We start from the raw sequence: 25,333 nt of genomic DNA, 5'->3' as shown, positions 1-25,333 counted from the left end.
GTCTCGCCTCATGCAGTTCTTTGTGGACGTCGATCTCATCTCGGCACCCCGCAGGCCACCTCCTCCGTGCCATCGCTGTAGAGCTCCGTTTAGAAATCTAATCCTACCCGTGTATTGCCCTTGTATCAGCGTCATGACCCCACTTGTCATTCGATATACCGAAGCCCCACTCGTGTGCGTTTTGGTCAGGGATACAGCGATGCTTACGGTCAAACAAAGATGGATCGTCTGACGTATCTTTGCGGGCTCTACGTGGCCCCACTAGTCAGAAGATAACGGTCAACCGTCGGGCAACCGGCCGTTACAGCACCTGTGATGGTTTCAGACAAGGTCTTGGGGGAAACTGAGAAAAAACTAAGGAGGTGGGAAAAACTGAGCACAACTAAGAACCCGAGGCATTAAAATAGAAATCCCTTATTAAAACTATTATACTACTACTGATAATAATTATTCCCTCAGATCCTATTTAATTGATTCAGATTTAATATAAAGTTGTGCTAAATCCGAGTCAATTAAAAGAAAAGGTGTATTAATAAGTTTGTGGATTTCTTAGAAAAAAAGCATCATGCTACAGGCCGAAGAGGCGAAGAGAAGATAGCATGGCATGCGACGGGCGACGCATGCGCGACGGGCGGCACATCGAGATCCACCCGTAACGCCGTCCACAGAAACAAAAAAACAAAAAGAACAATCGACGGCGACCTTTCCGCACCTTTCCCCGGGCTGCTCGTCTCCATGTGCGTGCGGCGCAGGATGCGATAAGCCTCCGGCGCATCCCGGCCGTCCGTTCCGTTCCACCACACCACCGCACCGCGTGTTTCGAACCCCAACGGTCTCGCGTCGACTCTCCTTCCACTTCCCGCACCCTCCAGCTCCCGCGCCACTGACGGTTCGGGGCACCAACCGCCCAGACCCATGCGTCAGTTTCAGTAAAGCTCGGTATATTAATCCGCACGCCAATGGCGTAATCTCTGTGCTTACCATCCTTCCGAGGTCGCTAACCCTAGCAAAAGACACGTAGACATGGGCCACAGGAAAAACAAGAAGAAGGCGCGCCCCGCCGCCGCCGCCTCCGCCTCCACCAATGTTTTGCCGGTCAACGGCGACAAGCCGCGGGCGGATTCTGAGGCGTCGGCCAACGGAGATGTGATTCCACCGCCAATGCCCACTTCCGTCGAGCCGGCCAACGGCGACGGGCAGCCGCCGGCCAATGGAGATGGCGATGCGCCGCCGCCGCCGCCGCCATCACTTGAGGCGGCCAATGGTGGCAAGTTTCCGGTGGATTCCGCGGCAGCGGCCAATACGGACGGAACCCCGGCCGCCCCGCCGCCGCCTCAGGCGCCCAACGGCGACAAGACGCCGGTTGATTCCGCGGCGGAGGCCAACCAAGAAGTGATTCCGCCGCCCGTGGATTCCGCGGCGGCGGCCAAGGCCAACCGTGACGTGGTTGAGCCGGCTCCATCGGTTGAGGAGGCGGGCATTGGCAGGGAGCCGATGGCTGACGAGGATGCGCCAGACGAGAGGCCGGAATCGTCGGCGCAGCCTGACCGTCAGGCGGAGAAACTCAAGGCGCTCAACAGCAAGCTCGTCAAGGAGGCGGTGGAGACGCGGGGCCAGGTGGCCGCGCTCACCGCGCAGGTCGACGAGCGCTCCGCCGACGCCGGCGCTCTCGCCGACCTGGAACGCCATGTTCTCCAGGCCGGCCTTATTTACCCCTTCGTCGCCGCATCAGAGCATTGCACGGCGCTGCGAGGGCACCTCGTCGACGCCCAGGAACCGCTCCAGGCCGCGAAAGCGAGGGCTGCTCGCGAGGCGGATGCCAGGCAGGATGCCGCGGCGCGCCTCGTGGTGGCCGAAGCGGAGAACCTTCGATTCGTGGAGCTCCTCGGCAGGAAGGATGCGGAGGCGGCGTCCGCGTCCAAGAATGTCGCGGGAATGGAGGCTGTAGTTTCCGAACTGGCCGGGAACAGTACCGAGCTCTGTGCAGACAAGGGTGAATTGGAGAAGCAATTGGGGGAGATGAGCGCCTCTGTTCGCAGCGCCCATGCTCAGAAGGCAGAGTTGGAGACAAGCTTTGACGATTACAAGATGAAAGCTAAGATGTATGAGCAGGAAATCCAGGAGAAGCTTGATGAGAAATCAAAGCAATTGGAGGCTCTGAGTTCCAGCAAGGCAGAAATGGAGGTGAAGTTCCAGTCTCTGGAGGCAGGGTTGTCTGCAGCACTGGCTAATAACTGGGAACTGGAGTCGGAGGTGAAGACTAGCATGACAGAGTTAGCTGAAGCAAACAGAAATCTGGAGAAGCTCCGATTTGAGGTTGCAGATGTCGGTAAAAAGTATACCACAGTGCTGGCTGAGGCGGATCGTCTCCGGAAGGAGATGGCCAAGATGATGGCGACAAAGGATGCGGCTGAGGCTGCATTTGCTACTGAGAAGACGCAGCTGCTCAAGGAATTAGATCGACTGAACAGGAAGGTTGAGTCGATTCGGGCCAACAAGGATGCTGCCATGACTTCTTGCCGTCAGAAAGATGCCGAGGCTGCAAAGCTGAAAGCCCAGTTGAATGGGCTGAGTGACTCCCTTGCTGAACAACGTGTTCTCTGTGATGATCTCAGGGCCAAGTCTTCTAGACTCCAAGATGAGCTGGACACGGTTAAGAAAGCACTTGGCGAGGAGAGAGCCCAAGGAGATGAGCTCAGGTCGACGCTTGGGGAGCTCGAGAGATACAGTGCCCAGAAGGCACGCCAGGTTGAGGAGCTGAAGACCGAAGTTCAGAATAAGCGTGAACAGATCTATGCCTTGAATGGGGAGGTTAAGAACCTGCAGCTAGCAGTCGCTGATGCAGAGGAGAGGGGGAAGAGCGGCAAGGTGTGGACATGGCTGTGCCCTACCACGACTGTCATCGCCGCCGCGTCCTTTGCCTACGCTGCTCGTAGAGGGTGAACAGAAAACTCTTTTACCCATGTTTTGTTCGTTCGCTGGAGAGTATGCATAAATAAGAATAACCTGCAGTCTACCACTTATGTTTATACGTGCTTGCTATATGATGAACCTTTCGTGGTCGGTACTATAAATTGAAGTTTCTCTACCTTTACTTTGCATGTGCGCGTGGAATTGAGGTTGTCATTTTGCTCAAATTTTGCACTGTAGCCTGTCAAGATTAATAACTGATTATCTATCTCTATGCTGTAGTTCCTAGTCACTTGAGATGATAACCAGAATTACAGAAGAAAATTACTGAATCATGTAGTAAAGACAACATGGCATCCCTGTTCGATCGGTTCGATAGACACATCCAAACTTAAAACAGGTGAAGAAAGCGCATAAACCATTATTTCTTATATACAATCAATTCATTTTGTTTGTTATGATGCACTGTATTTGATTTCTGCTTTTGGACACAAAGGAATTTGATTATGAACTTCAGCAATTCCTCATTGGGCCCCAATCCACACATGCCTTACTTTGTACACTGATACCAACCACTGTCAATATGGGATTTCTGTTCTTTCAATAGCTTGTAAGCTTGTAGCTCGACTGGAAATAAGTCCTGTTGCTCACTAATTATTTGATCAACCGAGAGACGATAACCAAATTGCTGCTGTGAAGTAATAGAAGGAATGCTTCACCTTTAATCTGTAAATTTTGTTGCGAACTTTATTCTGTTCTCCTATATAGTATAATTGTTCCTAGGATTTTATATACAAATCTCACGTGTATTGTCATAAATTCATCTCCTGAGAAATGAAACTAAAAGCCTTATAAATGGCCAGAGAGCTAACAAAAACCCTAGTGCTGGTTTCAGAACTTGTTTTTTGATAGCTTTGATTGACATGCCCTTCTCTGGCAGAATGACTCAATCCTATCGCAGGCTTCCAGTATTTGATTAATAGGTGCACCATAGAATATCCTAACCCAGTTCTTCAACCCAAGGACAAAACCTGAAAGGGCGATACTGAAATTGTAAATATAGTCTAAAAGGGCTAGTAGACAGAAAGGTCTTAGGAATTGAAAGATATAGTGAATTATACCAGGTAAAACCAGGACGGATTCTTCGTTGATCAATTCACGAGCAAAGTCCATATCATCTGCAATGCCTGATAAAAGTGAAGTGTTGATTTCAACCTGCATGATTTTGTGTTCATCAGTTCAGACATAGGATACTCATCATAATCTAATGACATTACATATATGAAAACCAACCATCATGAACATTGAACCGTGAGGCTTTGAGTAGCATTGGAGAGCTTCAATCTGGTTAATTCTTTTGTAGAGAGCATCTGCAGCAGATTCGAGCAAGTTGACCACATTCAGATGGAACTCATTGTGTTCATGAGTAAGAATCTTAGGAACTGCTGCCTGCGTGTTAAAATAATTCATCCGAATTAGTGGGCTTGTGTAGGTCAAGCATTGTTTAGTAGTAGGGGCCTGTGTAGGTCAAACATTGGTGAGTAGTAGGTTCCTCACCTGGATGATTGAGGCTGGTCCTGAAGTCACATTCAGTAGCATCTCTGTCGCAGTTCTAACCTTTAGAAGAAGAAAGTTATGGATCTGCATACAAGAGTGAATATAGCTAGAAATGCAGAAATATGAAAATAATCTAGTATCTTACATGTTTGAGTGTACCATTAGGATCACAGAAGGCCAACCAACCAAGACGCCATCCTGGTACCATGAATCTCTTTGAGATCCCTCCAATGGTGATGATCGGTGCAATGTGAGCAAATGTGGCCATGGGAATGAACTTGCTGCCACCGAAGACCATATGTGCATATATCTCATCTGCTATTACTGGAATCCCCAAATCTCTTGCAGTCTCAGCGATCTGCAGATGAAGGATGCAGTTGGCGATCAGCGATATGTCAACCAATCATGCATATAACGGGTACATAAAGGTATATTTTTTCAGATTATTCACAGCATCCTGGTTCTTTAGAGATTTTATTTAGTACAAATGCTTTTTATTTCGGTTTCAGGATCACCTGAATAAGATGCTGCACAGAGTAGACCGCGCCGCACGGATTGTTTGGGTTGATGATGACAATGGCTGCTGTGGCACCATCAGCCAGAGCACGCACGCCTGCAAGATCAGCTTCCCAACCGCGCCGGGGCTGGAGGTCGTAGAAGCGAGGTTCGGCACCGACAAGCTCACAGGCCGACTCATAGGGCGCGAAACCTGGCCGTGGTAGCAGGATATTCGCCCCTGGAGCCCCACCAAGCACCGTTGTGATTGCCGTGATCGCGCCCGTGCCACCGACTGTCATGAACACGTCAGACTCCCGGGTGCGGTGGCGCGCACCGGCGGAGAGGTGATCAGCCACAGCGCTGTTACAAAGAAAAGGTCCATTGCATCAGATACGGAATGACCAGAGATGTCATCAAACCTATTGAAATATTATCAAGAGAAAATTAGTATTTAGAACTACCGGTACAAATTGAAACATCTCTTTAGAATGCACAAAATTCTTCGCTACATGATCATGTGACAACGAACTGGATTACGGTAAAGTACAAATCTGAAAGAGATTGCTTGGAAAAGGTGTACCGGTGACATGAATGGCCTGGGATTGTCTAGCTTTTTGGAGCCTGTGGTCTGTATATCAGATTTAGAATATCTTTATACCTAGTGTATATGTGTGGTTGCCAGCAATCACTGTACAATTGACTAGCAAGTTAGAACTTTCTGAAAGATACTTGATAGTCCACGTGGCTGGCATGAAGCTGGGGCGGCCACGTAGGTCGTACCACATCTGGTACTATCTTGTGAGGTCAGTTGTTGCAAATGGAAAACAGCAATGCGAAGGTAAGTGTTGCAAAATGGAAACAGTACTGAAGCCATTACCAATCATCGTTATTTTGTCACGAGAAATCAAGATGATATGAATGAAAGTGCTTTGCAATTTCTAACGGTATCAATTCGATGTAACAACATCTCAAAAAAAAAAAAAATCGATGTAACAACACGGAAAGAAACTTAGAATGCATCAGAGTCAGGCTGTTTAGCTGTTTGCGAAGTATATGTTGAACTACTTGTCGAAACAGCTGGCAATAGATGATCAAGCATGGCATGCCTACTCACCGGCGCGCGGCGGGACACCCGTGTGATGGCGCGTAGCAGTCGAACTCCCCCGACCTGGCGGCGCCGGCAACGGCGTCAGCGGCGAATTCCCCGCCCCGGCGGAAACAGGCATGCACGGAGGCGTCGCCAACGCCGAGCGAGACGAGGTCCTTGTCCTTGCCGGTGGCAGCAAGCAGCTGGCCCACGACGCCCCTGATGGACGCCTTCCCCTCCGAGGACAGCGCTGGGTGGCACCTCACCGCCGGCTTGCGCACTTCCCCGCCACCGCCATCGCCGCGGCGGTCTTGCCCCGGCACCGTCAAAACCTGAGGAACCAAGAAAATGAGGCATGGACATCTGGCCAGAAACCGCGATGGCTGGCATTTGGCAGGAGGCAGCTGAGGTCAGTACCTGGGCAGTCGGCGCCATCGGAGCAGAGCACAAGAGGAAATGCGAGAGAGAGAACAAGAGATGAGATCTAGGTGCGCGCGCGTGGGAGTTTTGTCGTTGCTATTCACGAGGGCAGTCTTATTTGTAGCGGTGGCTGATTGTTCTGTGGCTCAGAAGCGCACAAGTGATGGTCAGAACTAGCAAGAGCTTTTTTTGGGGTTTTGCTTGGTTGCAGCCAGAGGAATAGTTTGCTAGAGAGAGACGCGCGGGAGAAAGAGAGAGAGATTTGCAAGTATGCATGGCTGGATGCAAAAGCAAACGAGGGCACGTCTGTCGTGTCACCAGATAGAGCTCACACCTCAGATCACGGGGATGACCCTTGATTTAGGTGGCCTGGCTCGTTGGATTTCCACTATATTTTATATCCAATTTTCCTGGCCTTCTATAGATTGAGCTACGTGTAGCTCGTTTTCTAAAAACAAATTGAAAAAGAAAGCAATATTTTAAAGTTTAGAAAATCCGAAAAAATCTTTGATGTATGCAATGATATATTCTATCAACATGTTTTAACTCGAAATAATTTGTATTCTAAGCTGTATAAAAATGGCAAATGTGAGGATACGAAGTAGAGCCGAGAATGCTCTAAGAATTCGAGTCAGACATGAAGAACTTGCTAGTAGATTAATGGGCAAACGCCTTGTTAGCTCGGCTCCTTCATTTCTTGCCCGGGCTGTACAATCTGGGTAGCTGCGCCACTGTGAAGTAGTGAATACTAGTACGGATTTTGAGGTTTTCAAAAATTGTCAGATTTTATCGTTTTTTTTTGCATAGCCCGGAATACAAGGTGTTCGAGTTAAAATTTTACACATTCGTGGAATACATGGTTGTCAACATCTAGGATTACATTTGCAGTTTTCACTATTTTCTATTGTAACAAAACCGTGCCCATGTAACAAATTATTGATGTCTCATATCCGATTTACTTCCCCTACATTATTTGCTCTGAATTACTTCCCAAAACTAACTGTTCCAAAAAAGAATCACCCAACTTTATGCTACCAACACGTGATTCCATATCCCTAAAAAAACACGTGATTCCATAATTCCATTGCAGGTCAAACTTGCTTCACTCTAACAGTACAACACCGGATGAGTCAAAGAAGATGTAGACGGATGACTTGCGAAGATTAGTAAACCATGCAAGTACAACTGTACAAGTGTACGAAGTACAATAGATGAAGGCCAGAATACGCCAAAAAGTTGCTTCACCAAGCTGGACATATGAGCGCAGAAGGAAAGGAACAGTGGTAGACAGCAAAGAGATCCACAATTAAGTCCAAAAGACCAAAACGAGTCATAGAGGTAATTCTTTTATTTAAAATATTTTTTCCATTGACGTGGTTATAACACCTTTTTCTTTCAAGGAAAGAAAAGCGGTTAGACCATTGTTAAACTGAACCAGGATCCTTTTAGATTATCCCCCAAATAATTCTGACAGCAAGGTCCTCTAATTCCTCTTTGGTTATCCTTACTAGGAAGTGTGCGGCGCAGCGCACGCCGCGCCTGTGTTGTCACCGTGTGGAAGGAAGATTTTATTGTTGATGGTTTTTAAGCTTGAGAGGGATTATGAATTTGAGACAAAGAATCTTAATTGGAAAAATATGCGCCGTTTCAACAACCATATCTACAATTCTTGTTTTGGGTTGCTTCAGGTGGAAGAAGAGAATGAGGCATTGAGGATGAAAGTGGAGGCGCTGACTAACGGTTGGCGGCGTACTTTGGAGAACATCGATATCAGGTATCAGTCGACTGCTTTCGAGTATTGTGATGTTGGATCTGCAGATCGAACATATTAAAAGATCGACAACTTTGCTTCGATGACGGTTCATGATGGTATCCGTGAGTTTGAGCAAGTAGCTGAGAAGAATGTTGGCTAAGATCAGTATAATATTTGTTAGCACCTTTAATGTAGAAACCGTTTTCTGTGTAACAAAATAAAGGTGGCTGAAGTGTTGTTTGTGGCAGCCATTGTTTTATACTGGTGTTTCTTATTTCTCTGTAGAACTTGCTGAAGAAATATGTAAAATTTATGGTTGATACTCCTTGTAACGTTTATTTTTTTTTAGAAGGCTGCATATTGGACCGTTTTCCGTTAGGCCCATTTACGCTGTAACGTAAGTGTTGCTGGTGGGCCGAGGTTATCTGAAATAGCAAATTCAGTGGAGGGTAGTCAGTGAGGTAGTGAGTGGATTTCGTTTTTCCTCAGTAGAAAAAAAGTGGATCGAGCTTATGTAATTTTCCCCTTTCTTCTTCCTTAGAGGATGAATTCTTGCAGTACGATCCGTATAAGCGAGAAGTGGAGTTGTACTGGGGTAAGCCGAAGAAGGCAGAATGACGTGTTCCTTGAGATTTCGTCTGCCTCTTTTGGATTCGTCGACGGTGTTCTGGGGTAAGCGGGCGAGCCGTTGGGGATGAACTGGAGGAGCAATTGGCGATGGCTTCCGTGCGGGACGTCTTGGGAGCCAAGGCAGCGGAGCACCCTGGGGTTATGCTTAAGCGGAAGCGGTGGCCGTCGACCTCGCCGCAGGCAGCGGCTGTTCATCCTTGCCGCTGTCATCTGCGAAGAGATCAATGGCTCGGTATGGTTTTATTGCCCCCAGTATTAAATTGCTTCAATCACGTATTTTACTGCGAGTTCATTTAGATAGGCTTTTGGTACAATAAAAAATTCCTGGATCTTTGTATTGCTAGCATAGTGGTTAACTATATGATTGAATAAGTTGTGTATGCATGTAGGAATATACAAAGTGAAAAAACCATACATAAAACAGTACGAATTGATAGTAGGATTGATGAGGCACATTTTTTTATTGGTGAGATTTTTTGTGGCGTCCTTTGCAAAAATAAAAGGAGCATCGACGCCATTCTGAGTCTTTCTGTTGTTGTATATAAGCTCCAGATTTTTGCACAAAAATATGTTGTCGATGGTTTATAGTATAACTAGATTTAGATGTGCGCCTTGGCGCACGACCCCGTAGAATTCGTATTGGTCTACATTTTATATAACGGTGATAAAAATTAAGTTAGAAAATGGTAATATGTTTTTTAGTTTTCTTTCAAGAAAACACAAGAAATTTTGTGTTCGATTTCATTGAACAGGAAGAAGACATCAGGGATACAATCTTCAGAAGGAGGAACACACACGACACACACATACACGATCATCCTCACCAAGCGACTACAACTTGGTAAGGAGGTGCCGTTGACTATAGACCATAACAACAATAGGCTCCTGCTCGCATGCACGGCGTCCTCCACCAGCGGAGGGATGGGTGGAAGGATATTGGATCGGGGGGTGTACGGTCATGGCCCGTCCAGCCCAGGTCGGGCCAGAAAGTTGCCGCCAACCTCTCGCGCAGCTGGCACCGCGCCACAAAGCCTTCCACCGCTCTGAATCAGTGCTGCCACTCCGCGTCGCCGAGGTCGCGCGACCCAGAAGGCGATGCTTCTTCACACAAAGGAGCCCTGCCAGGGATAGCAGTACAAACTCAGTTCCTAATTCAAATTAGGAAGCAAAATATTCAGACATAAACAAAAAATTTGTTATTTATGCACTGATTACTAAAAATAAACCAGTGGGGATTCAACTAAAAGTATGCAACATATATGACATTTCAGAAAAAATGCAACTATCATCAAACACTACATAAGGGACTCTAAACCTCTCAAAAAGGAAGTATTAATATGAAAATATTTACTTAAGCATACCCCTCCATTGAACTCTAGTTGTGCAACCTGAAAATGTTCAGGTCACTAAATAATAGGCAGTTGCAGATTTCCACCATTAATTCTGATTATTAATTTATTATTTGTCAACAATATATGCAGTGATATCTCATCGTATGAACATATTTTTATACAAAGGTTTGCTTCATATGAGCATTATCCACTCTTATTTGTTACATTTAACATGGTAAGAAACCAAGTCATAATTAGAACACTATACTAAATGAACCTTCAGTCATGATGCTTAATATGTAAGACTGCGGCCTACATATATTGGAATTATATTAAACATGTTTAATCAGTTAATTTAATTAATAACCTACATGTGGAACTCCACCACTTCTTTTCAAATCTTCATGGGTGCTGTTTTAGGTTGCTATTTAGAGTTCTAGACCTCTAAAAAGCAATTAAAAAATCTCTGAGAATTACAATTTATTTTGGTGTAATTCCACTGACATTTTCCCTACATGTAATCAAAGAGTTTTCATATAATATTTAAAACAGATTTGGGCTAGCAAAAGGCACTTCATCAGCAAAGCATGCCAAAGATATTTGAAGAATTGCAGCTTGGGGTACTCAAGCTTAAATTAGCTGAGCATGAGTTGCAGCGGTGCTCCAGCCTTGTTTTCAATGTATGATCATGCTATATATTCCATTTCCAAAGCTGACATTCCAATATACTGTATCAGCTGATCATTGCACCATATGTAGCAGAACGAAAAATTATTGGTTGATTATGAATGGAATAGAGGACATGATATTTGTTTCTCATGCTTTGTGTCTACCATGCACCAAAATACACATGAAAGATTAAATGAAACTAAAGGGGAGCAAAGTAGAGTACGTGGTAACTTCAGCGAGGTGAATAAGCTAAGAGAGGTATTACGGCTGGGTTCACCCATGGAAATGAGGTCGCCCTCACTAAGGAAGAAGGAGCGCCATGGACAACACCAGGACTAAGGCCATCCTCTTCGACTAACACGGCATACGTCTAAAAGCCAACCACCACGCAGTCCGACAGTCTGATGGGAAAGCGATGGCTCATTGACTCTAAGCTGGCTACAAACAACAGACGTGCATCAATCATTAACCCTTCCAATAAAAATATCAATCTGAAAAGAAACATAGCGCTGCATATACAGCACAAGGCTCATAGTTTTCTCACCAGGTAAGTCAAATAGAAGCATCTAATACAAAAGAGATTTTGTGTGATCTTGAAATCAGCCTGGGAAGAGAGGCACACCACCACCATGGCCACAACTCGGACAAGTTGCCTTCACACGAGCTGCCTTTATTTGTCTCCCATGTCCTTGTATGCTAACTCCGTTCACAAAGACTACTGGAATGAAACAGATCCATCAAAACAACCAGTTAAAATCATGGCATCTCAATTAGTGTGTGAACCGTTCAAATAAGACTTGTTAATAAAGGTTAGATGGTACAACAAAGAGGCGATCTGATTATTTTTCAGTCTAATAGAATAGTTCTTCTCGTGGAAGAGAAATTTTAGTTCAAACAAAAAATAAATCAAAATGTGAGAGCACATTGTAGAAATATGGAGCATCCAGAATAAAAAGAGAAGAAATAATGAAGAATGGAATCTGTAACTTCGATGTGACCTCACACGGTAAAAATGTTCCCGGTAGAATGCTGAAAAGCGGAACAATCTCCCTGTTGTCTATTTACCAAACCAGCAATGGCAATCAAGTTATTTATGTTCCTAAAAACATGATTCTCTAGACTGGTACATCCTTTTTTGCTTAAGTTGGAAGACCTTACTGTAGCAAACACAAATCATTCTCTAGACTGGTAAACTGGCAGACACTAATTATACATGCCAATAATGATACAATAATATCAGTTCAGTGTGCGTACCCATTCTAGCTTCGTTCTCCTCGATCGAAAAGCATACAAACATATTGAGATAGAGATAGACATATTGAGATAGAAATGTCGGCATCTACCCTGCTCAAATACCTTTTGTAAGAACTAATTACAACTGCAGTAAAAAAACATAACTGAGCACACTTTATGCACTGATACATAGCTTCAGCTGCAACAAAATCTACAACTTGTAGTTAGCAAAGCTTTAGTCCCTGAACTACATAAAAAAGCGCTTGTAGTTAGTAGAGCTTTAGTCCCTGAACTACATAATCAGAGCAGGTCCATCTTAGATCTTACCGATTAACTATGCACATGAAAAGCATATGTAATTTTCCTTTTGAAAACCAAAAAAAGTTGCAGATATATAGCATGAAGTAGGCAGACCAATAATCCCCTTGATGAACATAACTGTTTCTACCAAATTGACCAAGCATGCGGAGGGAAAGTAACATACTTTGCAAAGGGCAATGAGTTGGGTCACTTTTTTTTTATATGAAGCTTCATCTCAATAACTTCATTAAGAAAATTACTGCTAATTCTTGTACCATGTAACTTGTGTGCGGCTGAAGAATATTTGACAGGGTATGTGGGCACACCCTGCTGAACTATATGTAAGATAAGTAGATAGCTGAACACAAACATTGTATGCATAATTATTGAACTATTCTTTCATGGCCTGAAACTGAAGACATGCATGGGGAAAAATCCCAAGATTTTAGGCTATTGCAGATGCCTCAATAAACTTGCCTACTTTAGAACAGCGATCCCTTCCAAAATCTGTGTTTCAGGATTAACATGCCGGTCTATCTTTTTTCTCAAATAGCCGCTGCGAATCAGACTTCGGTACATAGGTTACTAAACTTTAGAAAATAAATAGTCATATATGCTGTCCTAGTGATCTACCGGACAACATGGGCACATGAACCAGCTACTACATAAGCAAATAGCAAAAAAATAAAACTGAAAGTGTCTTCTGTAATACAGATGAAAGAGGAAAAATTCCCCATTTACATGATACATATGATTGTATATCTTGTATATCAAAGCCACAAGAAATAAGATAGAATAAATGGCCTGCAAGAACAATGCCTTACCCTATTTGCATTGAAGTCATCTGGATGACTGGATTAGTCACTCATATCTGGTATGATGTAATCAAATTTTTATTGGGTACCAATGTAACATGCCTCAGGCTTTGGCGGTTCTTCGTTGAAAATATCTGACCAACAGAAAGTAAACAACAATGCTCGTTACTGGAAGTGGGATGATTAATTTATAGCTGATAAAATATAGCATATCAAAAGCAGAGCAGAAGACTTGATATTACAACAGGATCAAGCAAAACCTCTGAAGTGTCAGGACTGGACACAAGGTATATACTGGTACCATAATAATACTTCATCAGAGAGGCAAACAGAACACAAATAACACATTTAAATCTGCATTCGACCATCCATTCAAGTAACAGAATCTAGATGAATTGTAACAAGATCTTTTTTAAAGCTTTCTTGTATGGAGCTACAACAAATCGTATTGGAGTGCCTTATGTATCTGTTCTTGAGTCTTTGTCCTTCCGAATTCCATGGCCAGTTCCCCTTCTAGATTTATTCGGTTGAAGCTTAACAGCGAGGAAAAATGTGCCACTTCCAGTAAATTTTTCTTCAGTAAATCAGTCAGCTAGCAGTCGGTCCCAAAAATAGAATTTATTAGCTTAGCAATTCGAAATGAGTTTAATTTCTATCGGAATGGTAAGGTAGACCATCATCTGAAATATGTAAATTGGTCCTGCTGAATTTTTTCCTCTTAAATCCTTATAAAATTCGAAACAAAGATTCCATGTAAAAAAGGTGGTACTGTAACTTATACTGATATATACCTCTCTAGTTCTTTGCGTGTGAATGGTGCAATACTATAATATTTTTCTACAACAGATTTGTGAACCCTCTAGGCTCTAATCCATGCTTTAGAAGTTTTGTCTAAGAGTAATAAGATGGGGACAGGGTGCTTGCTCACCTCACGCGACGATGTGGCCGAGGGGCATCTAAGATGCTAGTCAGTGGAGGTTTTCACCCTTGGGTGTGCAGTAGAAGAGGCCGCGGGCTGCAATTCATCTCCGAAGTTTAGGAGGAGCACCTACATTAGTAAGATGTAGAAAATGGGAGAGCTCTATTAGCTAGCCAAGTGAATCGTTGTTTATATCCACCATACCAAATTTTATTGATAGTAAAAAGAAGTTGATCTTGAGGAACACCAATCCAAGGTTCATCATGGATAAGTGTAAAGTGGTGGGGATGATGAAGGAGGCGTAGATAGGGAGTACCTGAGTGCACGAGGGAGAGACGGACCGCAGGCTTCGCATCGGCGACCTGCCGTCTTCCCGGATATGGCCACGGCGCGAGCGTCATCTTGCAATTCCTCCCATCCATGGCTATGGAGAGGTGTGTCCTCGCTGACGCAGCCCTTGATCCACGGCCAAAGTTTGACAAACAGATGGTGTACAACGAAAGAAGCATGTGATGTCCGCCTAATTATTGAAATTTGAAGTACCACAGGATTACTGAAACAAGTATTTCCTAGATCGAGGTAAAAGTTGGACCCAGAAGATCAGCAGAGTACTGAGGAAAAAAAAAGGCAGTTGCAGAATCGAAGCTTCAGATGATAAATTGAATTAAATTATTCAGTGAATTTTAATTTCCCAGCAGAGAACACCGGGAAGCAATAGATCTTGCCCCTAAGATATTAACCTAATCCGCAAGTAAACTAAGACTTGTATACAAGTTAGTCGTGATTCCACGAAAAACAAATCTACAACCGACCAAGTTCTCACGCTATTAGTCCTGTATACAATTGACCCTAGAATCATCTTAATTTCATCCCGTATACTCCAACTAAGGCAAATATTATCGAGAGACGTCAGGTCGATGTAAATTAAAGTCTCACCGATGGAGAGAAGCTTCCGGAACTGCGTGGTGGCCTCGAGCTGCACGGCCCCATCGTCCGAGAGCACCGCCTGCACCATGGCCGGCAAGCCCTCGAGCTGCACGCGAGCACAGATCCAAAACAGTCAGATCGAGAATCCTGCAACTGCGCCTAGACAAACATACCAGATCGAGAGAGGGCAAGTGTGGAGGATGGGGAAGTTGATGGGGTGGAGGATGGTGGCGGCCTAGCCACCTCACGGGGCACCGCCGCCGGCTGATCGTTCGCCGCCATGACGAGCTCGGTGCTCGGGGAGCCTCGCGGGACGGAGCTCGGCGAGGAGAAGGATGTTGGGTGGAGGAGACGGAGCTCGGCGCGCCTCGTCCCTGCGGAGACTGGCCGCGCCGCCCCTTGCCCGCGCCGGCGGCCCATGCCGGAGGTCGGCCATGCCACCCGTCGCCCGCGCCGGCGGTCCAGAGAGGGACGTGGTGGAGGCAGAGGCGCGTGTGCCGGCGTCCGCGCACGCGCAAGGAGAGGTGGAGATGGGGAGGAGTGGGGAATGGGGGGAGAGGACGCGCGACGACGAGCCGGCGGCTAGGGTTTCCATCCTGGATGCTCTTCTCTTCTTTTTATATGTTCGCGGTGAAATACCGAAAATACCCTGCGGGTTGAGATCCACTGCCTGGCGCCAATGCATACCGACGGAGATCCCAGCCGCAGTCGCCGACAGGCGGGCCCGAACGATGGTGGAGCCTAGACGCATGCAGAGGCGGGTAGGGAGTCGCTGTTACATATCTTTTTTTACCGTGAGGGAGGCTCTGCCAACCAGAAGCCAGACGCGGGAACGGCCAAGATCCATCGATGGAGAAAATCCTAGGGCTGAGAGGTGCTAAACTCTGTGAGTCCCCCTATGGGGGGCATCGTTTATACCTTTAGATTCTGGAACAGAAATATACTTCTGACCAGAGAGCACGGTGAGCTGTACTGCCTTTTCTGTTGAATATGCATTCCAGGGGAGAGCTAGCTCAATGGCTCACTATTGGAACGGAAGAGGCAGGAAAGCTCACCCAATCCACTCTGACGCCGTTGATGTTGAGTCTTATACTTTAATATTGCTCATTTTTTTGTGTAGGAGACGACATTGAGGAAATGATTGATGCAGCAGTGGACAGGTTTAACTACGTAACATACTTAGTAAGTTGCTATCCCAATAAGTCTTCAGGTACATAAAATTTGACAAAGGTTTACATACTGGATAATTATACATAGACAATAGTGCTGGAGGTCCGAACAGCAAACTTTTACATACAGAGTCTTAGGTATGCAAGGCTAAGGTAAAAGGTTGGTAAGAAGTTTCATTTGCAGGAGAGTGGTTCGTTCATTTTCCTGGTCGTCTTGGTGGTGTGCTTATTCTAATCCTGTTCTCCGACGGTAGTCTGTAATCAATATAAGATACATGATGAGTACTTCAATACAATAATATGTGGAAAACACAATTCTGTGGTGGGTTTTATTTTTACCTGGGAGAGCAAAGGTTAGTTCACTTACCCATGGCCTGGTGGAAGAGTACATTAGAAGTTGCCGGATCAGTTGATTATAGAGAATTACACAGCCTAGTGGTTCAATTACTGTTTACCTCCTCTTCGTTAGCATCGGTTGGTTCAATTATTTCTTTCGGAGGCGTTGCCTGGGAGATGCTTACTTCTGGGTGGTCGTCAGTTGGTGCAATCACCTTATCAGTTGTTACAGGGCTAGTGCGGATAGAAGGTTCCACTGGTGGCAATGAGTCAGTGATCAGCTGGGCCTTCGACGCGGTAAGGAATACTGTTCCAGGATCAGCATCGTAGGTTTCCTGGTCTACCTCCGTAGTGACAGTGCACTTCTTGCCAATTGCAGCAGTAATGGCAGGATGGACATAATTAGGACGGCCTTTAGTAAGTGGAGCAAGAAGATCTGCTTTTTTTCCCGTGAAAGCCTCGGTGCAGGTACCAAGGAATGTGAGGTGCCCAGTGACCGGTAGGTTTTCAGCGTTTGGCTCCGTATCTACTGCACTCACCTTCAGCTTATACCTGGATAGATGAACTATTGTTAGGATGCACATGCATAATATGCAACTATTTTTCCGATACTTATTATTCGTATGTCCATACCTGTAGCGTTAGTCTGGGGTACGGCACGTAGGGCATTTGCGAGAAACTCCGGCCTGGATCATTTTTCCAACATAATTTGCAAGAATGGAACCACCAATTGATCATATCGTTCACACTGGTGACCGTTATGTTTAGCTTGTATTTGTTACCCTCCAAAATTTTGTGCTAGTTAATTTTTGTGTCTATGTGTCTTAACTGGTTGCTGACACTGTGCTTATCTGGTTTGTACAATGTAGCTATAGGTAAAAGCTTACCATGATAGTATCGCTGTCTTGCTTGCATAGGTCGTAAAGAGTTGTCTGAGTTGCTTCACTTTTTCCAGCCACAAAGTCTCTTCCCAATCTATTATGTATGGCTTATCTCCCAAGGATATAGAAAATGTTTTATGCACATCAGGCCACATCTGCTAATAACCACAGGGAGTATGAGGTATAGCGGAAGTTACCTATTGCGGAGAGCTTCTATTTGAGGAATGAGTATGTTCACGTGCCAGCGAGTTAGTGAAGTGCTTTTGAAGCCTAGCATTCCTTTGAAAACACATGTTGTATTGTCAATGATGACAATAGAACCAAAATTATAATCTTAAATAAAAGGCAAGGTATTAGATAGGTGAACTCATGTCAGGAGATTTGTGAGAGTGGTGTTACCTTTAAATAGGGTAACATTTGTTCCCATGAACAGCATGAACACGTTTTCCTGCAGAGAAATCTGTTGAATGTCTTCTGCTTCAGTTTTTCGGCTTGTTCTCCCCATAAGGTGACCATGGCTAGCTCATTGCTTAGCAAAAATAAGAGATGTCAGTACACGCGATTTGTATATCACATGCTTAAAGCAAAAGGACTTGTAGTACATCTTGTACCTTTCGTTTTCTATGTATATGTGTCTTCTTGATTGATACCCTGTATTTGATGGAATGACATCTGATAGCATCGTAGCCACTCCAACAACATCTGAAAATTGCTGACAAAAGAGGAAACATTGTAAGCATAGACATACAATGTGGCATGCAATATATGGTTTGTTTGTAGGAAAAAACCTGATAGGAGCACTGCCTTATCCACGCGTGGCCGGATATCATCAAAAGATTTAGCATCATATGCATACAGAGGGAAGTTCTCAGGTTCAGGCAGGATTTCACTTATTTTTGTGTTTTGGGAAATTCGGAACCTATGGTAGTGATCTATTGCTCTATAGTTGGGCCGGGGGCCAATGATCATGAAGGACTCTATCATGTATACCCTGCCTTCTTTTAGTTTGTCCCTGAACTCATCCATACGGTCTGCAAGTAGGGAACCTCTATGGTGGTGACCTGTAGAATCAGTACAGTTTAAGTGTACATCCGATGGGAAAAACAATTTTTTTTCAGTAAAACATGTTGTTGTTAATTCAAACTTACTAACAAATGTATACCGTTGTAAGAATATATTTGGAAAATAGAATGTAATGTTGAAGCTGATTGCATGCATTTTTTGTGTAGGTGACAATGACTGAATGGACAGGATAGGTGTTTACCTGTGCAATGACAAAGAGGTAAATCGAAAAGTGAAAGTATTCATGAGGAATGCTGAGGAGAACGTAGAAATCAAGAAAAGGTATTTAATAGGCTTGGATGATTATGTATGACAATACTGCAGGCAGTATAATTATTGAGTAGCACGCTGAAACAGGTAAACAATTGACTCTTAAGAGCTTACTAATTGCATATGTTTCATGTATAAGGAATGGTAAGGGGATCGATAATGCATGCCGGTGTGAAGGAAGTACCAGTTGATCAACGATCATGAACCCTATCTCATAGAGTTCTTGGTCTTTGTTCCGGTTCTCCCATGACCTTGAGATGCGGACAATGGCACGCTTCAGAGATCCTCGAGGTTTGATATTTCTTACTGAGGTTTCCTGCATTGCCACTTATGCAAATTTCCTGTAACATGGGACACTGAGTAAACATTAGCAAACATGGAAAAACGTACAGCAAATCCCAATATTGATGAGAACGGTGAAGAAATAAATACGTCCACTGTTTGAGTGCAAGAACAATGAGCAACTGTAGGACTACCTAAAATCGTAAAAGCACAGAAAAATTATAGAAATTATTGCTGCATAGGTGAACTGACCACAACTGTTTGTTCTGGTCGACTATCTTGCAAAGTAGTTGTACAATGAGCAAGCAACATCTCTAACCTAATTTTACACAGGCAGTATAAAGTAAAGAGAAGACGAAAGGAGAAGAAGAAATTACCGCCGACAGCAGCGTCAGGAACCTCCTCGATAGGGCGCTTTTCTAAACTTATGTCCCGCCTCCGAGATTCGGCATCAGACAGTAAATGAGAGGCAGGAGGCTGGCCACGACGAACTGATCCCCAGCCTACGCCTTGGATAGGTTGCATGGCAGGCAGAGAACCAGCATGAAGTCCAGAAGGTGGACGATCGGAGGGAGCAACAGCAACTGAATCAAGAGCTGGGCGGCAACAGAACGCAAGGCAGCAGGGGAGACTCATCCGCGACCGCAGGAACCCCGGCCTGCCGGCCGATGAAGCACCTCACCCAGGCCATGTCGGCGATGCGGTGTTGAAGACGGAGGCAAAGCAACTGGCAAGGAAGCCGTTGTCATGGAAGGCGAAGGCATCAGCAAAGGCGGCAGGTGAGGAAGAGGAGGAGGTAAACCATGAGAAGCAGGGCGCCGCGGCAGGAGTGGAAGGAGCGGCGGCGGCGATGGAACCGGCCGTCGTCGCCCAACGGCCAGGAGCAGCATCCCGACTCGTACTAAAACCTGCAACAAAACAGATCGACTGAGGCCGAACGAAGAAACAGAAAAAGGAGAAAAAAACAAAGGATGCATCTAGCGGGCGGTCGCGTGCCCATTGGTCAATCTGAGCGGTCACCTTAAAATGGAAAGTGCATGTTGGAAGCGCGTCTGATGAAAGGATCTGGCACAATTAATCATTGGCACAATTAATCATTGGACGTGTCTAGCGAGCGGCCGCATGCTCGCTAGTCCATTTGAGCGGTCAACCCAGAAAGGAAAGTTTCCTGTCGAAGCGTTCACCAGTTTAGGAAGTAATTAGTGTCCTAGACACAAAGGTAAATCAAACACCGTAAATTCTTCGTCGACGCGAGCTCGCCAAGATACCTAGCGGCAGGGCGGGATCTCCCTCCGACCATGGCCATGGCAGAGCGGAGGACCCCCTCTCCGCACCGGCCGCTCCTTAGTGACGGTGTCCTCTCGCCCAGCGTGACCCCGAGCAGCCCGGTTCGCCGCCCGTTTGCCCCGCTGGCCATCGGCTCTGCTCACCCTGGGCGCCGGTGCCGCTCCGACTGGCCGTCCTTCGCGAGACCGTGAGGGAGTCCCAATCAGAGGTGGTCGAATTCGAACCCGCGCTAGACCCCGCCACCGCCGGCCTGCACATCCCCGGAATCTCCCTCCCGCGCCACCACCGTCTCCTGATCACAGTCGACATGGAGCATCCGCGCGCCGCGACAGCCTCCTCGTACGCGACGCCTAGGCCTGGACAGCAAGCAGAGCAGCAGCACACGAGGATGAACGGCGTTACGCCGGTAGGGATCTAGGCGAGAGGTAGTAGGCGGGGCTCCTCCGGTGAACGGCAGCGGCAGAGGAGGCCGTCAGCAACCGGAATCGGCGATGGGCCGGAGCAGTTTCACGGAAAGCTAGAGAGAGAATCGGGAGATGCTGTTGGAGGAAGAAGATAACGGGCATAGAGAGGAGAATAGACCAGCAGGTCCCACGTGTAATGAAACTATTAATTGCCCAAACGATACCAATTTGTTGCCTAAAATCAGATAATTGTTCCTAAAAATGCTAGTTTGTTGCCTAAAATCACATAGGTATCAATTTGTTGCCTTAAATCCCATAATAATAGTTGCTGCAAATTACTAGTTGGTTGCCTAAAATCACATAATAATTTTAGTGAAGTATTTGGTACCTTTATTGCAGTGGTGGGCAATTTGACAAATAAAAGGGTAGGCAACTTCAGTGCACCAATGTAATGTAGTCGGACATCAAAGTTGCCTATTGAGCATTGTCAACACTAGAGTTAAACACTAAGGCAGCAAAGTTACTCTGTCGGACACCAAGAACATGCCATAAGCACCAAAGTTGCTCTATCCGGCAGCAAAGTTGCTCCGTTAGATTCTGAAGTTGCTATGTTGGGAAGCAAAGTTGCTCTGTCCGGCATTAAAGTTGCTACGTCGAGTTCCGAAATTGCTCTGCTGGGCAGCAAAGTTGTTTCGTTGTGTTCCAAAGTTGCTCCATCGGATTTCAAATTTGCTCAGCTGGGCAGCAAAATTGCTCCATCGGATACCAAAGTTGCCCCGTCGGGTTTTGAGGTTGTTCAGTTGAACAATAAAGTTGCTCCGTCGGGTTCCAAAAGTTGCTCCGTCGGGTTTCGAAGTTGCTTTTCTGAACAACAAAGTTGCCCCGTCAGATTTCAAAGTTGCTCTGCTGGGCAGCAAAGTTGCTCCGTCGGGTTTCAAGTTGTTCTGCTGAACAACAAAGTTGCTCCGTCGAGATCCAAAGTTGCTCCGTGAAATTTCGAAGTTGGTCTACTGGGCAGCAAAGTTGCTCCATCGGATTCGGAAGATGGTCCGTGTTCGGAAGTTAACATGGGCTGCCGTCTTTGGTATCTCTTTTTCACTCTCTCCCACCGAAATCCTCTCTCAAAAATCAATGGAGCCAGGCCATGCCCGAGAGGCCGAGACCTGAGTGCCTCGGCAACCTGTAAAATCCAACGTCTTCCAACTCTTGCTTTTTAGAAGGTTCAAGCTTGCAAGTCTTCTTTTTTCTTCTCAAATCTCTCTTTTCCAGCCAAGCGCGCGCAAAAGTTTCGGCTCAATCTACTGCTCCGGTGTGTGGGCGCTGCTCCGTATGCTGCTGGAGAGCGCGTGGGGGCAGCGAGCTGGCAAGCCAGGAGACCTTCCCTCCATCCAGGAGCCGGCCGGGGACTCGCCGACAGGAGATTGCGGAAGCCTGGACGCTCCGCCGCCTCCCCTCCTGGCGCCAGCGACTAAGAGGTCCTATGCGGCGCGGCGAGCAACAGCTTGGAGCTTGTCTACAATGACGATGCAGTGGTTGGCCAGGGCGTTGCTGTGGTTGGCCTATGTGGAGCGTTGGCTGCTGGCGGCGCGATTTGGGGGTGGAAAAGGAGGTCAGGGTGGGACTGGTGATGACGAGTGCAGGACTTCGGTTGTCGTGTAGTGTGCGTGCTCTGCGTGTCCGTTTGGCACGCACCCGCTCAGAAGAATTTAGGTTAATCATTAGGAAAGTTTCTGTCTACACCTCACAAAAACGGAAAGACGTGTCCAGCTGTCAAAGAAACGTAGGCTAGCTGATATCATGTGGTTGTTTTTAAAAAAAACTATAACTTTTAAACCGTGCGGCTAAATTATAATCCGTTTTCACTTCTAGAATCTCCACGACGAGAGCTTCGAAACTAGACCACATTTTCATATGTTTCGATAGATTTTTTTAACAAGCAATTTTAATGCACGACAGAGCAACTTTGTTGTGCAACAAAACAACTTTGGTGTGCGGCAAAGCAACTTTTGGAGTGCAACGAAAACTATCTTTCGCCACTATCTTTGCAGCAAGTTGCCTACCGTTGTATCGAAGTTGCCTACCGTTGTAGAGAAGTTGCCTACTGAAGCAGCGAAGTTGCCTACGTCGCAATGAAGTTTCCTACCGTGGTAGCAAAGTTGCATATCATTTGCAGCGAAGTCGTCTACTGTTTCAACGAACTTGCCTACTCGTTGTTGCAAAGTTGCCTACACTACCGAAAAGCATTATAGGCAACTTAGCAACGACGAAAAGAAACTATTGCAACAAAGTTGCGAGGATGACTCGGTCAGCATGAGCGGGGGAACGACTGACTCGATCGACGTGGGGGTGTTTCGGAAAGCAACGCTAGCTATGCCAGAGTCACCAAATGTGGGGCGATGATACTTACAACTGTGCTCGTTAGTGGCGAGGGCCGGGATGGCTTGATCGGCAACATTGTTGCTACGAGCGAGCAGGGCTAAACCTTGTGAACTACATCATGGGTGCGGCCAACGACCTAGAGTTGCTCGTATCATTTTTTCTGGTGCATTAGAAGTTGTTGCTGCAGCTGTTGCGAAGCCTACCATCGTTGTGAATCAATTGTTTTCGTTGCACATGAAAGTTGCTTTTCCAAACACCAAAGTTGTTTTGCTGCAAAACAAAGTTGCTCTGTTGCGCATCAAAGTTACTTGTTAAAAAATTTCATCGAAACATATGCAAATGTGGTCTAGTTTCGCTCGTCGTGAGGATTCTAGAAGTGAAAACGGATTGTAATTTCGTCACACGGTTTAAAAGTTACAGTTTTTTCAAAAAAGACACATGTTATCAGCTAGCCTACTTTTTTTTACTGGACGCATGGTTCAACAGCTGTCGTGTAGTGCGTCCGCCTGGGGCTTTGGTTTGGCACGCACCCGCTTGGAAGAATTCAGGAAAAACAAAAGCAAATGGTAAGATCAAGACGTAGCAAGGAAATCTAATCAGCGATGAAGAAGAATGGACTCTCGGATGTGGGGAAACATGGACATAGGAACCGAGGAAGCGGTGTAAAACGGAGAGGCCGAGAATCAGGCGCACGAAGAAGGGCAAACCGAGGGAATAGCCACGCAAGAAGATACGTGGCAGCTGGATAGAAGAGGAAGTTCTCGAAGGAGCACGCACGATCGGTGAAAGCCGATGGAACCGGACATTGAAGGTAGACGATGTGAAACAAAAAGAATCCATCGCTGCAGAAAAATAGGATCCACCGGCTGGCTCCCGCTGTTTGCCTATAATCAGATATTTTAGAAAGGAAAAAAAGGGGAGAAAAAGAAGGGGAGTCCCGCATGTGTAGGAAGAAATGTTGCGTGAACAGGGCAAACACCTGACCAGTGGCGGAGCGTGACCGAAAACAAAGCATGGGCCGAACAGCGATGCAAACCATCAAAGCTTCTATAGACTGGGCCAGATAAGGCAAATTCGAACAAGTAGTAGAAATACATGGGCTATTTAGCCTGTAATTGGTGTTTTCCAATGAGCAAAGACTGGGCCACAACCCTGTATGGCCTCCAAGACGCTCCGCCCCTGCACCTGACGTGTCTAAACCTGACTGAATGAAACGGAGGTGGTAACAGTAACCAAAAATTTCTCCTTCAAGCAAAGAGGGTTAGCTTTTATATACGTCGCAAAAAAAAAAAAAGCTTTTATATAGGTAATAATTGATTTGCTACCCTTTTGATGTTTTCCCAAGTATTCACAGAGTCACATTACGCTGGGACAAGCTTCCTTGATATGGATGCCCTCAGCGTTTCACGAAGATTAGGATCAGGCACCTTCCAGTGCCTCTGTTTAGCATAAACACATTGGAAGGCTGCGGTGAACTGCTGCACGCGTGAATGTCTCCAGAAACGAAAACGCTTTCCGTTCTTAGAGCATCTCTAGTAGAGCTCGAAAAAACTCAAACCAAAAAGCACGAGTTCAGTTCACCGAAAACGCTAATTCTGACGAAATTCGCGCAGAATAGAACCCGTAAAATGGAATTCGAATTGGCGCGGGTAATTTTATGCGATTTGATCATAGTTTATAGATGAAATGGATGTTCCGATTGAGCATCGATACTTACATAGTGCGGGGAATTGTCATTACTACTGGTACACCGGCAACCTAACCTAGCTAATGAGCAAAATGCGGCCTACTTCTAGCTATGGCGCGCGTGGCGGTGCCGGTGCTGGCGGAGATCGTCGGCGGCGTGAAGTCTTCACGCATCATCCTTGTCAAGCTCGACTATTTCGAGCTTGACCTTGCGGACGCGGGCCTCCTGGCGGGCCGCCTCGTACTCCCGTACCTGGCGGACGGCGTCGGCCTCCTCCCGGCGAAAGCGCGCCCTCGCCTCCGCCTCGCTGATGGCGAAGTTTTGCGCCATCACCGCCTCCTCCTCGTCGCTGCCGTGGACGTAGTCCCCGGCGGAGAAGGTTGGCGAACGAGCGGGGATGAGGTCGTCCTCCTCGAAGCTCGCCGCCACGGGCAGCCGCGGTGCGCGGCTCGACTGCCCGGAGGAGGAGCCCTCGGCCTGGTTGCCGAAGTGGACGAGCTTCCCTGGGGACGTGAGCCCCCAGTTGG

At 46.2% G+C, this 25,333-nt stretch overlaps 3 protein-coding genes across 8 annotated transcripts; 1 reads left to right on the top strand and 2 right to left on the bottom strand.

The window, feature by feature from the left end:
• The first annotated feature begins 1,023 nt into the window (after positions 1-1,023).
• Positions 1,024-3,137, top strand: LOC124696110 (adventurous-gliding motility protein Z-like). The gene has a single exon (XM_047228885.1). The coding sequence runs from the start codon at positions 1,024-1,026 to the stop codon at positions 2,941-2,943; it is 1,920 nt and encodes a 639-aa protein (XP_047084841.1). The 3' UTR covers positions 2,944-3,137.
• A 472-nt stretch (positions 3,138-3,609) lies between these two features.
• Positions 3,610-6,625, bottom strand: LOC124703070 (nicotianamine aminotransferase 1-like). Of its 2 annotated transcripts, none has more exons than XM_047235279.1 (8): positions 6,470-6,609; positions 6,080-6,384; positions 4,983-5,325; positions 4,613-4,825; positions 4,468-4,527; positions 4,204-4,359; positions 4,032-4,125; positions 3,610-3,941 (listed from the first exon to the last, which is right to left on the bottom strand). In XM_047235279.1, exons 1-8 carry the CDS (start codon positions 6,485-6,487, stop codon positions 3,802-3,804), a joined length of 1,329 nt encoding a protein of 442 aa, XP_047091235.1. In that variant the 5' UTR covers positions 6,488-6,609; the 3' UTR covers positions 3,610-3,801. The 2 variants fall into 2 exon arrangements, with proteins under 2 accessions (XP_047091235.1, XP_047091236.1); XM_047235280.1 differs by having other exon boundaries at positions 3,825-3,941; positions 4,032-4,097; positions 6,470-6,625.
• A 9,585-nt stretch (positions 6,626-16,210) lies between these two features.
• LOC124703069 lies at positions 16,211-24,021 on the bottom strand. Of its 5 annotated transcripts, XR_007002918.1 has the most exons (11): positions 23,738-24,005; positions 19,427-19,957; positions 18,952-19,108; positions 18,224-18,496; positions 18,047-18,147; positions 17,835-17,964; positions 17,633-17,714; positions 17,188-17,529; positions 16,674-17,106; positions 16,558-16,592; positions 16,211-16,473 (listed from the first exon to the last, which is right to left on the bottom strand). XR_007002918.1 is itself a non-coding variant. In XM_047235276.1 (10 exons), the coding sequence occupies exons 4-9, from the start codon at positions 18,459-18,461 to the stop codon at positions 17,196-17,198; spliced, it is 663 nt and encodes a 220-aa protein (XP_047091232.1). In that variant the 5' UTR covers positions 18,462-18,496; positions 18,952-19,108; positions 19,427-19,957; positions 23,738-24,015; the 3' UTR covers positions 16,211-17,106; positions 17,188-17,195. The 5 variants fall into 5 exon arrangements, 2 of the variants coding, with proteins under 2 accessions (XP_047091232.1, XP_047091234.1); XM_047235276.1 differs by having other exon boundaries at positions 16,211-17,106; positions 17,188-17,240; positions 17,442-17,529; ... (1 more) ...; positions 18,047-18,137; positions 23,738-24,015; XR_007002920.1 differs by having other exon boundaries at positions 16,211-17,106; positions 17,835-17,953; positions 23,738-24,011.
• Between the last annotated feature and the right edge of the window lie 1,312 nt (positions 24,022-25,333).

Source organism: Lolium rigidum, chromosome 3, assembly GCF_022539505.1.
Source record: "Lolium rigidum isolate FL_2022 chromosome 3, APGP_CSIRO_Lrig_0.1, whole genome shotgun sequence".
Lineage (NCBI taxonomy): Eukaryota > Viridiplantae > Streptophyta > Magnoliopsida > Poales > Poaceae > Lolium > Lolium rigidum.
The sequence above is the reverse complement of the archived record's forward strand: the minus strand, read 5'-3'. Positions and strand labels throughout refer to the sequence as shown.